Raw genomic sequence first — 15,302 nt, 5'->3', positions numbered from 1 at the left:
CTTTCTATTGCAATACAGTTTAGGTTTTTTTATTAGCAGCAGCAACATAATTCCATGTTCCTCAACTCCAAAGGCAAATTATGAAACTGGATCTCCCCTAGAGATGCCTTCACCAAAAGCAGGATTTTCTCTCTATGAGCTTTTCTTCATCAAGCTGTTTTTGCTGCCCAGGTAACAACTGCCAACCATACATTTTTGAAAGGCCAAAGGCCAAATGCAGAGATGTGGCTAAGAAAGATTAAACTGAGTATAGTTTAGATGGAGTCTAAGACCTGATCCTTCAAACACTTACACACGAGTAACTTTATACATGGGGGCAGTCTCATCAAGTTCAAAGAGACTATTCATATATGTAAAGTTATATGCATTTTTGTAGGAACTGTAACTCAGATGCTGAGAACCAGTGGAAACTAGTGTAGCAAGAAAAGCAATGACCACAAAGGTATAAAAAGGAATAAGTGAAAGTAGCTCCCACCCCACATGACTTTAACATACACCTTCCAACTCTTTACGCCCTCGCCTTGCCATGTAAGGTACACCAATCTGGATCTATTCACCAATGTGTATGAGACGCTGGGAGACTGAGTGGAAGGCGTCTGACAAATTAGCGTATACATCAACTTTCTTACTATGGCCCCAAGTTTCCAACCCTCTGGCCTACACTGAGTCAGGCTAGAAACCAAACAGTATTTTAAACACTTGGCAAGACATCAACAGCATGTATGGCATTCTTCTAATGGACTCGGATAACTGGAAACTACCTTTTGCTTTTCTTCTGCAAGAGGATAACTTATGGCTTCCAGGCTGTCAAGACACCTTACCTTTGTCTAAGGCTTTGGCTACACGGGGATTTCAGCCAATGGTGTAGCTGCAATGGTGAGGCAGCATGTAAGAAAATGAGTGCACACAAGTTTTAAACAATTTTAAAAATCAAAAGAAAGATCAAGATCTCTGAGTGAGCTGAGTAAGAGGCAATTAGTTTTGGAATGGGCTGGATCCAGGATTCTGAGGCTAGAGTACTAAATAAAAACAATTGCATTATTTGGGTGCCTGTGAGATGGACGAGTGTGGATGGGCAAAAATGAGTCACTGATGATTCAGTTTCAGAACATAGCAGCAGTACTAGTCGAGCCAGAGCCAGGGAGCAACAGGCAGACACAGGTGAAGGGTGACAGGAAAGTTACCAATAAGAAGCATTGGGAAGAAAGAGAGTATCACATTCTGGGTGCAAATACAGACCAGGGAGGGGCTGTGTCATCACCTACCCAGTACCCTTGGGTGCCTCAAAATGCTTTGTTCTTGTAGCGCCCAACCAGGGTCGCTCACAAGCAGCCTACCAGAATGCAGGTCACACCCTGAGTCTGTGCATGCTAAACAGCCCTGGTTCATCAGCTCTGACCCCAGCAGCCTGTCTGCAGCCCCACAGCCCCATTCTGGCTCCCACCAGCCTTGGTTACCATTTGCAGGGTAACCTCAATGCACACCCAGTTCTGAATTTTCCCCCAAACTGTGTATTCTTCAATGTCCAGCGCTCTCCTGGCCAGTTCAGAGAAGTAATAGGGTCAGTTTGTTCCTTTAAAGACACATAAACACACCTCAGCTTATTGACTTAACTGGAGGTAAATAAACTCTTCAATTTAAACACAGCACTGAGCTGGTTTATGGTAAAAATGAAATAAATTGATTCATGAACTCAATCCTCTATATATTTTAAGTAGCAGAATTGAAATAGAAAGAGTTACAAGTAGAACAAAACAAAATACACATCTACAAGTCTAAAACTTAATCTATTAAGATACAGGCTTTGTTCAAGGTGGTTTCTCAAACCAGTCATTCTTCTTCTCTGCCATGGCTGACTTTCCTTCAGTCAGGACCATCCACAAAAGTACAAGATGCTGGCTTCTCTTGCCTTCTTAGGTGAAAGATATTTGCCTAAGGAGGTTTCTCACCTATATTCAATTCCAGAGACTTCAATCCCTCATTGGTTGAAGGAACCATCTTTCTCAGCTCTGATCTCTTGCATCCATTTAGTGATGGATGCCAAAGATGGTTTCTATCTTTGCTTATATCTTCCAAAGTTCAATTACTTTGTTTCAGGAAGCAGGATGACCTCATGCTATTCTTCCTTCCTGTGGGTTTCCCGTCCCCCTGTGGGATTTCTATGAAATGGGGCTGCCATTGTTTCTGATTCCACCATGCTTAATTTGCATAGAAGACAGGTAGAGATCTGTGACATTCTTGCCTGTCTGGTCAGACTGTACAGCCTAATATCAATAAGTATTGGGGGGGGGGGGAATGGTCAGGGCCTAAACTTTGGTTAAACAGTCTGTATAGTATGGCCTGAAGGTAGAAAAGGGCGGGAGGGGGGGAAGGTAGAAAAAGAAGGGTAAAGAGAAATCATAAAAGCAGACCTAACTGTAGAAACTATAGAAGCAGAACTAACCATTTGTAACAGCTTATGATTAATAGCTGCCAGGTGACAGAGCAAGAAACTGCAAAGGGCAAAAGTAAGGAAAAACAGGAAAGGCTTGCTTGGCTTTATTCCTTCTATGGATGTAAACCTTTAAGGAAGTATATGTAATTGTTGTGGTTTTTATCCTATATAAGCTCTCGCATTTTATCTGTCATTCGGCTGCCTTGGCTGACTCCCCCATGCATGCATGTTTGATTAATCAATAAAGGAGCCTCAAGCTGTCTGATCAAAATCAATCTTATGGTCGATTTTCCACAACAGTATCCATAAGTCCTTATATAAGAACATAAGAATGGCCATACTGGGTCAGACCAAAGGTCCATCCAGCCTAGTATCCTGTCTACCGACAGCGGCCAATGCCAGGTGCCCAAGAGGGAGTGAACCAGCAGATCGAGGGACGTGATCATTCCCCTCTATTCAACATTGGTGAGGCCTCATTTGGAGTAATGTGTCCAGTTTTGGGCCCCACACTACAAGAAGGATGTGGAAAAATTGGAAAGAGTCCAGCGGAGGAGTGTGGTGTAGGAAATAATTGTTCTGCTCTACTCAGCACTGGGAGGGCTCAGCTAGAGTATTCTTTCCAGTTTTGAGTGCCACACTTTAAGAATGATGTGGACAAATTTGAGAGACTCCAGAGAAGAGCAACAGAAATCATACAGGGTTTAGAAAACCTGATCTAAGAGGAAAGATTAAAAAGGGGTTCAGTCTTGAGAAAAGAAGACTGAGGAGGGACCTGATAACAGTCTTCAAATACATTTAAGAGATGTTATAAAGACAATAGTGATCAATTGTTCTGCATGTCCACTGAATACAGGACAAGAAGTAATGGGCTTAATCTCCAGCAAGATAGGTACAGGGTAGATATTAGGAAAAAACTTTCTAATTTATAAGGATAGTTTAAGAACTGAAATAGGTTACCAAGAGATGTTGAGGCAGTCCCATCACTGGAGCTGTTTAAGAACAGGTTGGACAAACGCCTATCAGGGATGGTTTTAGTATACTTGGTTCAGCCTCAATCCAGGGGGATGGACTGGGTGACCTCTTGAGGTCCCTCCCAGCCCTACGTTTCTGATTCTAAAAGTGAACAATTTATCCCTTACCAATTTCATATTCATGTGCATCTATAGGCCTTACCATCTGAGTTCTACTGTAACTTAATATGTATTAAGTAAATTTCAGACCATGGAAATTTATGATGGGTTGACTACATTTTACTTTTATTCTAAATGTCCAAACTTAATTTGATTTTTCACTGCAGTTTTGCTAATTAGGATGAACTCCTGACCCCACTGAAGTCAATGGTAAAACTCCCATTTGTTTCAATTAGAGTAATATTTTACCAACATTTATTGCAGATGTAATTGTTACCTGAAAATGCAGATACTACCAAACTGGGGGATTTTCAGATATTTGGGAGCTCAGTCCTTTTCCAATCCAGGTTTGCCAACTCACTACTCCCTTTATTTAGATTACTCTTCAAAACTCTTTTTCACAATACAAGCAAGACATGAGCCAGCATTTTAAAAAACACTTTTAATCTAAACATCAAGATGAGCACATATACTTTGTCCTTCCCCATCTCCTCCCTATTGGATGTTAGACTAGATTGGTGGTATCATATCTCAAATTAAATTGTAAAATGTTCTGGGCAAGGCCCACACCATCTCTTTTTTCTTGTAATGGCCCTAGCACAATTATGGGTGCTGAAGAAATATTGTGTATACAACATGGCTTTTGCTACTAGTGCCACTCCACTTTGCATTACACAAAGACTCAAAATTCCTGGAACAACAATTCCATTGTCAAAGCCGAAGAGGATGAGAACTAGACAGAGCTCGGCCAGCAGGAGGTGCTTGGAGGCCTTGGCGCAGACTGCCAGGGGTGGAAGCTAGATTGGAGGAAAGGAACTGGAGACAGCGCCGGGAGAGCAGGGCAGGGCCTGGCAAGGGAGCTAGCGATGAAAGGGAGAAAGGTGCCGGGCGGTAGCTGGAGAGGCAGGTGCGGCCAAGGGCGGTTTCTTTTTAAGCTGGGAAAGCCCAACCGTGTGTGTTGTGCGGACAGAGCGAGAGCGAGGGAGGTCGGGAGCGGGGTTGGGATGGGGTCCCTGGGGCTGGGTGGGGGGCTGCAGGCGAGCAGAGGCGAACCCTATGCAGCTGGGCCAGGAGGCGAGGGTGGGACGGCGAGCGCAGCGGCCGGGAAAGGCCAGGCCCTATCTCGACGTCACAGGCGAGGGGGCGGCCTGAGGAGGAGCCCGGCAAAGCGGGCTGGGGGGTGCAGGCAGGCGCCCAATTCCGTTCCCCCCTCTGCCCCTCCCTGGGGTGGCCGGTGAGAGAAGCGGGGGCCACCCACCGCCACGCCAGGGCTGCTTGGCGGGGCGGGCGGAGACACTCCACCCCGGGGCGGGGCTAGGGGAGGCCGCTGTTCAGCCTGGCAGCCACTTCCTTCCGCCAGCGCTAGGGGGCGCGCTGCTCCGTGACAAGAGTGTCCTGCGACGGCCACCGTCGGACGCCCTGGCGGGAAGAGGGTGGTGACGCTCCGGCTGTCCCGCAAACCACGGCGCAGCCCGGGCCCCTTCCGGCCCTGGTGCCCGCGAGACCCAGCAGGTGGCGCTGTCCCGGGAGCCGATGGCTGGTGCCTGTGACTCCCAGCATCCCCCGCGCCTCCCCCTCCCCGACAGGGGCGGGGCTGAGGGAGAGAGTGCCACGTCCCTAGTGCGGCGCTTTGTGAGGAGCAGCGCCGCCTCCTCCGCCGGCCGGAGCCATGGGCGCCTCGCAGAGCGTGGACATCCCCGGCGGAGGCACCGAGGGCTACCACGTCCTGCGGGTACGCGCCGGGCCGGGGGCAGCCCGCGGAGCCGGGGCCGGGCCCGCCTCGTCAAGGGGCCTAACTGCAGCCGCGCCGCTCGGGCCGGCGGGCTCCGGGCAGGGCGTCCGGGCGGGCGGGCGTCTCTCACGCGCGGGCCTGGCTTCGCTGGCCCCTTGGGCGGGAGGAGGTGGCGGGAGCGGCAGGGAGCGGGCGCCCCCCCCCCCCGTGCCCGGTTCTCTCGGGCGGCCCCGGCTCTGTGAGTTGCTGCCTCGGGTCTCCCCCGCCCGCCTCCGGGCCCAGGTGTGTGGAGCCGCCGGACTGGCCCGCCTGCCAGGGGCGGGCAGAGAGGAAGTTGCTGCGCGGTCACTACAGGAGCGATCTGCCTCCCAGACCTTCACGGGGGTCTCCTGAGATCCGAGCCGCACGTTGCCGCTTGAGTTTAAAACACTGCCTGTGACTGCGACACGATTTCGCAAAAACTGCGTTGTGTTTGTTTAAACGTGAAGATGACTCTGCCCCCCAGCTTAGGGTTTGTTATGGCTTGTCCATGTCCAGCGTCAGCAATACCTTTTCTGATAGTACAGAAATTCAAAAAACCATCTGCGGTGACACGCAGCACCCAGTCTTTCATTCTTTGAGAACTCAGTGTCCTTTCTATTACTGCGAAAGAAATGGAAGAATAAAACGGTAGTTATATAAGAAAACGATGTAACTTCATACATTCTGATGTCTTGATACTGTATCTACGTTACATCTGTAGAAGCTATTGGTAGGATAACTAACCACTTACCCCTTGCTTGTCCTTCATTGTGTAAGCAATGTATGATGTTATGCTCCCTTTGGGGTTGTGTTCAGAGACAACAGGAAAAAAAATGTCTTTACTGTGTTAAAATCTTAAACTGTCGTTTTAACATGTTAGCTGGTCGCACTCAACCCTAGGTTCCCCCAGGCTTTAATTCAGCTAGTTAAACTGTACTTTAGAACATGCTAACTTGTCTTGACTAGAGTTTTAGAAGGTGTTCATTAGGTCAAGATTGCTGTCTAACATCTTGCCTCTAAGACCTATTTGCATTAGGGAACCTTTCTAAATATTTTTGACTATTGATAATGTTAGGAGCCTTAGTGTGGATGTGCTACTGGCATTTTTAATGCTGTCACAAAGCCCTATTCAGGCCAAGTCTAATGAACACAATGTTTAAAAACACCAGCAGGTTGGTGTCCAAGAGCTCCCAAAGTTGTAAACACCAATGGAGCTGAAGCAGAATTAGCAATGGCAGAACACTTTTTTAAAAAGGCCCTGTTTTCATAAGGGAAGAAAACTGTCTATTTTAAACACTCACCCCCAGAACATTTTATCATTTTTCATCAAGTTCCGTATTTTAATTATCACATTTTAGTCGGTGGAGACATATTCTGATATTTATACAGCTTGGAATCTTGGTATATTACTAATTGTTGTTCCCTTATTTCTAGCCTTTTTATAATGTTCTTTTCTTCACAATTTAAGGCTATTCCTTTCTTTAGGCGAGAACAACAGTCTTTATTCTCTGTAAAGTAATAAGTAAACTAAACAGAGACAACATGACAGCATAATATAGTTTGGACAACACATAGTAATTAGAGGTGCCAAATTTACATAGCATAAATAAGAGAAAGGGGGAGGGCAAAGACACACGATCCACTTACATATATCTTCAAGGTACCATTGTAAATTGAGGATAGGAATTAATCTCAGAAGATGGGAGGACGAGGAGGGAAAATTTATAACATAATGCACAACTGCTTGGTCCAAAACATGCCAAATATTAAAACAAAATGTTTCCAGTTGCCTGTTCCCTTTTAGGCTAGCTTTTTGCTCCAGTGGGGTTCGTTAGTTGCTGTGACATAACAACATATTGCAAGCTGAATTGTCAAGTAGAGAAGTGCAAACTAGTCACCACAAGGCTGGATATGCGATGACCACAGGAGGGTGCGGGGGCTGAATATGCTTATTTCTTCTCATAGCCCGGTTGGCATGGGGACAGATGTTCAGTACTTACCCTTAAAGTTGACATTTTTATTATGTCTGTTTGTAGGCACTTGTAAGGATTGTAGTGTTAAAAAGCTTAAGGAGGATGGGTGGCCTTACTCTGACTTCACTTGTCCTTTGCTTCCATAGTATTGTGCTTGTCTTAATGTTCAAATAATTATGCACAGTTCTAAAGATTAATACACTGAATTTCTGCTAAAGGGGCAAATTTGTGACTTTCTTCCATAATTCAGATCACTCTGTTCTGATTAGCTGTTGTGGTTTAGATTATGCTTGTATGGGTTTATCAGATACTTACTTGGAAATTGACTCTATGATTTTTAAAATTTAATTGATTTGTTATTAAAATGATTTATATAGGCTCTGGCAGATTAAGGAAAGTTCAGAAAGGAAAATGGTGAGCAAGCAGTACAAGAATTACTTTGTTATACAATCTGTATCTTCCAGGCAGGGAGGGAAACTCTGGATAACTACAGCTACAGTTGCAGTTTCTTAGTATCCCTTCATATTTCTCTCCTCTTTTTTTCCCAAAATCCTTTGTTTATATTCATCAATGTGGTCAAATACAGACTTCCACTGGACCATTGACACTGTAGAGGGTATGCCAGAAACATGGGGTAGTTCTGAAGATGGCTTTTGAACCATGTACCTGGTACATTGGGCAGCACCTGTATCTGTTTGCTGGAGGAGTTATGCTGTGAACATTGATACAATAAGTAGCTGCTATGCACAGGGTGTGAGAAGTTTATCAGGCAAATGCTACCTAGTGATAAGAAAGCAAACTTGGCCTTTCACTACTAGGATTTTTGGGAAAGCTTACTTTAGAACCCTACCATGGGCGGTAGCAACAGGGGCATCACTTTTGTTCACATGGTATGCTTGCTTTTGGTACCGTGTCTTATTAGAATTCCACTTTCTCCATAGATGGGAGAAATTCAGAGATACTGAAGGTTACTGGTAATTACTGTATGAGAGAATTCCTGACTGATATAAAGGGGACTTCCTTGTATTCATTGTACTTATGGAGTATATACCCTTAAAATAAATCAGAAGGGACTGGAATATCATCCATTGATATCTTTAACTATATGGCCTGCAGCCATACCACATTTAGATATGATCTCATGTAACTTTTCCATATTGCTAACTGACTAGGTCTAACCCTGCTTAGCTCAGAAGCATCCAAGGTAAACTTGAGCTACAGGGTGGTGATTTTGTACTGAGCCAGTGCCCCAGTAAAAAGGAGGTGTTTCTAGAAGTATATGTTGAATACTATGCTGAGCCAGGGTCATCTTGCAGAAGAACTGTGAATCCTCTTTTCTCATGAAAATCCCCTGAAAAACCCTGGAGCACTGGCCAAATCTCAATATGGGTAATTGTGTTCTGTGTACCTAAAATTTTCCATGCTGGATTCAATTTGGTGTATGCGTCATTTCTCCTACTGAAACAATTTAGTATTTCAGTATAGAAAGGCTGCTGTTTCATGCCAGAGGTGGTTGGAATTTGAGAGGAGGAAACCTGGTATGTTCAATATGGAATCATTCTTTTAAAAAAAAGACATGCTTTAGGATCAGCCTAAGTGAAGGGCACAGTATAACTATCAGGCACAATTTACTACTGTACATCTCTAAAACTGCAACATCAGTATTAGTTCATAGGTTAATTTACCCTCTGATTAAAGAACACGAACAAATTGTTGACTGTCATCCATGTGGTATAATCCACTTTGTTATTGGAGTTGCACTCTTGTTTAAATGTGACAGGTTTTGTTTCTAGTCAGGTAGGCACTTCATTTTAATTCAATTTTGGTATAGTATCTTCAAACAGCAAAATTGAAATAAATTTTGTTTAACATTTGTATGTAATGTTATCTGTAGAGGCATGTCAGAAATTCAGGATAATGAGGTTTGGCATAAATATGGATGTCTCATCACTGTGTAAATTCAGTTTATCATGTCTGCCTGAGCCTATTTTTGTATTTCTCACATTTTTATTCTTGGTTGGTGTCTTCTTCTGAAGACACCATAACATACTTTCTTTGCTACTGTGGTCAAACTTGTATTAAAAAAAACAAACAACCTCTTTAAATAGCACATGACCTCAGGATCAAATGAAACCTCTGTCCTTGTTTCTATGTAGTTGGGAGTTTAGGTTAATGCTGTATAGGAAAAATCAAATGGAAGCTTTTCACAACAGTAATAGAATGATTTAGTTACAGATGTGTAATATACAGTGACAGGAAATATTGAAGAGCTTTTTCTGTTAGAAATATTTTTTCTAAAATGAATGTTTTAAGGCCCATATCCTGCAATGAGCTTTGTTCAGGCATAACCCTATTGACTTCGTTGGGTCTGCCTGCATGGGCCAGCTTGCAGAGACCTAAAATGTTAAGTGTTTTTTGTTAACTTATCTTCCCTGAGCTCAATTTTTTTTGTTTAAATAAAAGAGTAGGGCAAAGTATGAAAAGCTGAACTGTAGGTGCCTTCTGTTATGGATTCAGTTCAGATAGGGCCATAGGGAGGGAATACTGGACTGTAGACGGCTTTGTCTCAATTAGATGTTGATAAATTGGAGCAACTTCAGAAAAGAGAAACAAAAAGTGATTGATAGTGTTAGTGAGAATGATGGAATTAATTTATGAAGGAGATTCAAAAGAAAGTAAGTGTAGTTTGGGTGAATAACTAAAGAGGAAGAAAAGTTAGAAGGATGTTAAAAAAACCAAACAAACCAATGGATTGTTTAGAATGGCCCTAAGGGTTGACTGGAAGTCATGGGAGGAAAGTAATCAAAAATAATATTAAGATTAGTATCTGGGAAAACTGCCTTATGGTGAGACCTATAGACTATGAAATAATCTCCCAAGAAGACTGGTAGAAGCACCGTTATTCAGGCCATTTCAAACTAGACTGGAAAAGTATTGGGAGTATGCATCCTTGGAAAAGGGGTGGCTGGATGATCTAAAATGCCTTTTGTATTTCATTATGGTGGTTCCTGCTGATTCTGCTATATTTAATGTAGTATTTTCATTATAAGCCTTATTATTTGTACACCTGGAAAAAGAAATATAGGCATTTGAATATATTGAATACTCAAGCACAAGAGGGGGGAAATGATCTGTTCATATGCATGCTAAGTGGGAAACATTGCCGGGGATTGTCTTTCTAGGGCTGTCCAGGAATATAAATTTAAAACTAAAAATTATATTGTAACTTTTTTCTTTTTATGGTGAGGAGAGAATCCTCAAATGTGATAAATTTGTTACATAATTTAAAGTACCATATATACTCGTTCATTAGCCCATTCATTTATAAGCTGACCCCCCCCCCCCAAAATGGATAAGTAAAAATAGCAAAAACTGTATGACCCTTTCATAAGCTGACCCTATATTTCAGGGATTGGAAAACTTTGGCTCCCGGCTCGTCAGGGTAAGCCGCTGGTGGGTCGGGACGTTTTGTTTACTTGAAGTGTCTGCAGGCATGGAGCCCCTCAGCTCCCTGTGTCCGTGGAGATGCTCCAGGTAAACAAAACTACAATGTATTAGGTCAGGGATCAGCAACCTTTGGCTTGCGGCCTGCCAGGGTAAGCACCCTGGCGGGCTAGGCCAGTTTGTTTACCTGTCGCGTCCACAGGTTCAGCTGATCACGGCTCCCACTGGCTGCGGTTTGCTGCTCCAGGCCAATGGGGGCGGCAGGAAGCCGTGCAGGCTGAGGGATGTGCTGGCCGCCGTTTCCTGCCACCCCTGTTGGCCTGGAGCGGCGAACTGCAGCCAGTGGGAGCTGTGATCAGCTGAACCTGTGGACCGCCACCTGGCGGGCCATATGCCAAAGGTTGCCGATCCCTGTATTAGATAATCAATTCAATGATTCCTTAGAGTTTAAAATCATCATATTTTGATGTAGACCTGTTTATAAGCCGACCCCCATTCTTTGAGGCATCATTTTTTTACCAAAAATATTCGGCTTATGAACGAGTATATATGGTAGTTAACTTGGGGTTAAATTTCCTTGTGTTACCATTAAATTAAGTAATCTTTTCCCAAGTATGCTTTATGAACCAACCTTTTGTTGGAAAATTTCTCTTCTCTGGTATGCCCTCTAGGAATGGAAACTTTCTCACATTTGCCATTAGCTTTGTATTTGCTGATTGTATAACATGCCCTTAGATTTATTAATTTATTAACCCCATTCACATTGACAATATTCAACCTTATTTACCTCTGTAACCTCTCCCCAGTGATGTTTGTCTTGTTATTGGAATGCCTACTGTGGCTTTTCCCTGGAAACAGTGTCAGGCTTCTAATTTCTTTCGTGCACTTAGCTAATTAAGTCAACAGTCTTTTCTGTTTTGATTATGCATTCATTTCTACACTTTCAAGATGAAATGGAGAGTAAATGTCTGAAAATAATATATTCTCTCCATTTTATTACAGTTGCTCTGTATCCTTGCACGAGTAATCAATTTGGATATGTGGTTGTATTGATTCAACCAATTTCTTTGTAGCAAATAAAGATATTTAAGTTGGCCTCAAGTGATTTACAGGTTACTATATTAGAGTACTTTTTTCCCTGCCATGGTGCAAACGGAATCAGAGAATAGTCCCATGAGTTAGGAAGAGCTTTCTATTTTTTTTTAACTTCAATGCTTCTTTGTTTTCTTATAGAAAGGCATCAAATAGATGGTTGTAGAAAGTCACTTTTTAAAAGGCCAGTCTATATGAACTGTACTTTGAATGAAATTCAGTGCTGAGTATGGGGATTTATTTTCTTAAAATCTCTAGATCAATTCACTTATGAAGCTTTTTCTCTTGAAAATTAGGTGTTTCATAAAGGAATTCAATAAAAATGTGTACCATGTAAGTAAAAAATGTGTACTGTGCAGTAAAAAAGCTGGCAGAGATAAAATTGACCCTATCAGCTCAGACAAATTGCTTTTAATACAAGCAATACATAGTTTTATTACAGCCTACAAAGCTACAAAATTTTTTGCTTTACTTTCAGTGTCTTGCAGGTGATAAACTGGATACTACTTTAACAGGGTTCCCTGTAAAAGTCAATTCAAACTTTCTGCTACTGAATATGACTTACAGTCCATGGATTTGAACTAAAATGTTTAAACTTGGGTACATGAAGTTAGGCTCCCAATCCAAACTTAGGAATCTATATAAATTGCTTGACTTTCAAGGGTGCTGAATGCCTGTAGCTCCCATTGATGAGAGTGATAGCTGTAAGGACTTTACACCTTTGAAAATCAGACTGGTTTAGGTGTAGCTATATGGATTTAGAAGCCTAACATTAAAAATCCAGAACTGCAAATCTTGACCATTCTGTCATACATACCCTTATAATAAAAAGTTCATCACCATCACAGAGAGGCTTCTGCATAGTGTGGAGAAATGAGCTCAGCAACTTGAGTAAACTTCTCTAAGGCCTTATCCTGGCTGCTGAAAATAGGTGTGCTTTTTATGTTAGGGTGGCTAACACGTGTGAGCTATCTCAATGTAAAAACAAAATGAAAACAAAGCACTTTAGTTTTACTATGAAGTCAGTTTGATGAATTTAACCCCTGATGTGGGTATAATTCTGACTCCACCTAGTTTAATGTGTGGAAAAACTGAAGTTCCTTGGCTTCACTGTGGTTTTTACTTTGGGATAGCTCATGCATCTTGGTTACCCCAAGGTAAAGAACAGGCATTTTCTAGCTAGTGAAGATAAGTCGTAAGCCTGCATTGAAATGAGTAGTGATGATTGTCTGGAGCGGGGGTCTCAAACTCAGTTTATCTTAGGGCCAGTGTCAGTCCTCAAATCCTCCCATCGGGCCAATGTCACTCATGCCACTCAAAACCCACCCACCCCCAAAAAAACTCCACCCCCCACCTGCCTAAGGCTCTGGGATGGAGTTTGGGTGGGGGAGGAGGTCGGGATAGTGGATTGAGGTGCAGGCTCTGGGAGGGAGTTTGGATGCAGAAGGGGTGAGAGGTTGGGCTCTGGGAGGGAATTTGGGTGGGGGAGGAGGTCTGGGGTTCAGGCTCTGGGAGGGAGTTTGGGGGCTGGGGAAGGGGGTGCAGGCTCTGGGAGGGAATGTGGGAGTGGGAGGGGGGGTGTGGGGAGAGGGTGTGGGTGCAGTATCTGGGAGAGGGTCAGGGGTGCAGCACTTACCTGGGACTTCAAGGCAGGGCGGGCCGGGGGCTTCCACATGCTTTTGCCTCCAGGCACAGCTCCCACAGTGTCCCATTGGCTGCAGGGGCACTCGGGGCAGGGCACGGAGACACAGCCCTGCCCCATCTCTGGGCTGCAGGGAGAGGCTGGCAGCCACTGGAGCGAGCAGGCAGACATTGCTCAGCTCCACTGCACTGCCAGGGCCCCTGAGTGGGGTGCGCCCGGGGGCGGCAGGTGGGGCCAAAGGAGAGACCCAGCCCTAAAACTGCTGGAGCCCCGTGGGCCACATTGAGGAGGTTCGCGGGCCGGGAGTTTGAGACCCCTGGTCTGGAGTGAGGAAGTGAGCATATTGGCATTCTGAGGTGGGCCCAGAGTACAATACGTTTAAGTGCAGTTCTGCAAAGGAGAGGTGGGGAAAGCAGAGGCAATCTGAGACCAGCGATAGACACAGAAATGCTTCCAGTGGTTCCCATGTACATATCTCCCACAGCCAGTTGTTCGGTGCCTCCTGACAGGTTGGCTATGTTTGTTTTTACCAACCTGTTGGCTTGCTTATTTCACTATTGAATCATGACTTACAGAGCTCCATGCTCAGCACCCTACTGGTTCCTTGAGTGCGTCCGTCTCAACAACAAACCACATTTCTGTGGGCCTGAGGCAGCTGTTACTAAAGGAATAGTCTGCCAATTTCCTGTAGTGTGACAGTCTTCTTAATGCACTTAAAAAAAAAAAAAGTGTTTCTGATTCCTTTATTTAATAACTTTTTGGCCAGATAAGTATTTCTATTCATAATCTTTATAATAAACAAAATTCTCTCACTACACACATACTTCAATAGGTCTACATAGTGTACATTATACAGGCATACTGTAAGTTCATAAGTTAAAATGTGTGCTTTAGACAAGCCACTAGCTGCTATATTGTGCAATTCAGATAATGGTGAAACCTGATTGCAACTGAAAACAAATTATTAGCTGGCTTTTGATTAAGCTTGTTGAGATGCTGCTTTGATGTTCAGTGATTTTTCTAGTCAAGGTTGTGTGAAGAATAACCACTTTTTGGCAGAGCATTGTGAGGTCTAACACTCTATCCAATGGCATTTTGGTTTGAACTTTTGATGGCCGCGTTTGATCAATTCAAAAAATTAAGGGAGTGTACTAGGGCTCAGTGGCCAGAACCCTATTGATTTTGGTGGAAATCAGGAAAACTGAAAGGGGATGGTGAGGATACAGCCTCTGGCATCTGGTTAGTAATGGCAGCCGTTTCAAAAACCTCTGTAATGGTCTGTAGATCAAAGAACTGGCTGCTGACAGCCATTACCACGTTCCTGCATAATTACCCCCACCACAATCACCCCCAGTATCATCTCTCCTGATCCTCACAATAGCTTTAAAAATGTTGACATCCTGAAAGAGAGGACAAAATATGAGACTGGAGGAAGTGGAGAATGTGAGTGCACCCAAAGCCCCTGGCATGTGGGGAGAATGGGGGGCTTTGGACCTGGGAGCACACACAGCCCTTGGCATGTGGGGAAGGAGAACTGGGGGGCACTCAGAATCCCTGGTTGATGGAAAATGACCCTGGTGTGGAGGAGGAGGGAATGGTAGCCATGGGAGAATGAGGGGCTACACAACTCCTAGCAGGAGGAGATTGGGGTTCCCTGGTGAAGGGTATGCAGAGTTATTGGCATGGGGAAAGGAGAAATGGGAGACCCAGAACTACTGGTGGGGGGGAGAATGGGAGGCCTATCACAGGGAGCTTGGTGAGAACAGAGTAATGCAGGGAGCTCCTGTTGTGTACAATGTGCTTGGCCTGCAAAAGGGTGTGTTTGTGTGTGTGT

General features: G+C 44.1%; 1 protein-coding gene across 2 annotated transcripts in view; it reads left to right on the top strand.

Annotated features, from left to right (window-relative positions):
* Nucleotides 1-4,395: 4,395 nt before the first annotated feature.
* The window catches only part of GORASP2 (golgi reassembly stacking protein 2), a 39,986-nt gene continuing 29,079 nt past the window's right edge, over nt 4,396-15,302 (top strand). The window contains exon 1 of one of the 2 annotated variants that reach the window (XM_039495055.1): nt 4,396-4,471. Coding sequence is in view for 1 of the 2 variants with exons in the window: in XM_039495054.1 (XP_039350988.1) it covers nt 5,234-5,296 (63 nt within the window). In the remaining variant the exon portion in view is untranslated. Of the gene's footprint in view, nt 4,472-5,029; nt 5,297-15,302 lie in introns of those variants that run through there. The other variant, XM_039495054.1, reaches the window with a different exon arrangement.

Source organism: Mauremys reevesii, linkage group 11 (assembly GCF_016161935.1).
Source record: "Mauremys reevesii isolate NIE-2019 linkage group 11, ASM1616193v1, whole genome shotgun sequence".
NCBI classification, from domain to species: Eukaryota; Metazoa; Chordata; order Testudines; family Geoemydidae; genus Mauremys; species Mauremys reevesii.
This window is presented reverse-complemented; position numbering and strand designations above follow the sequence as displayed.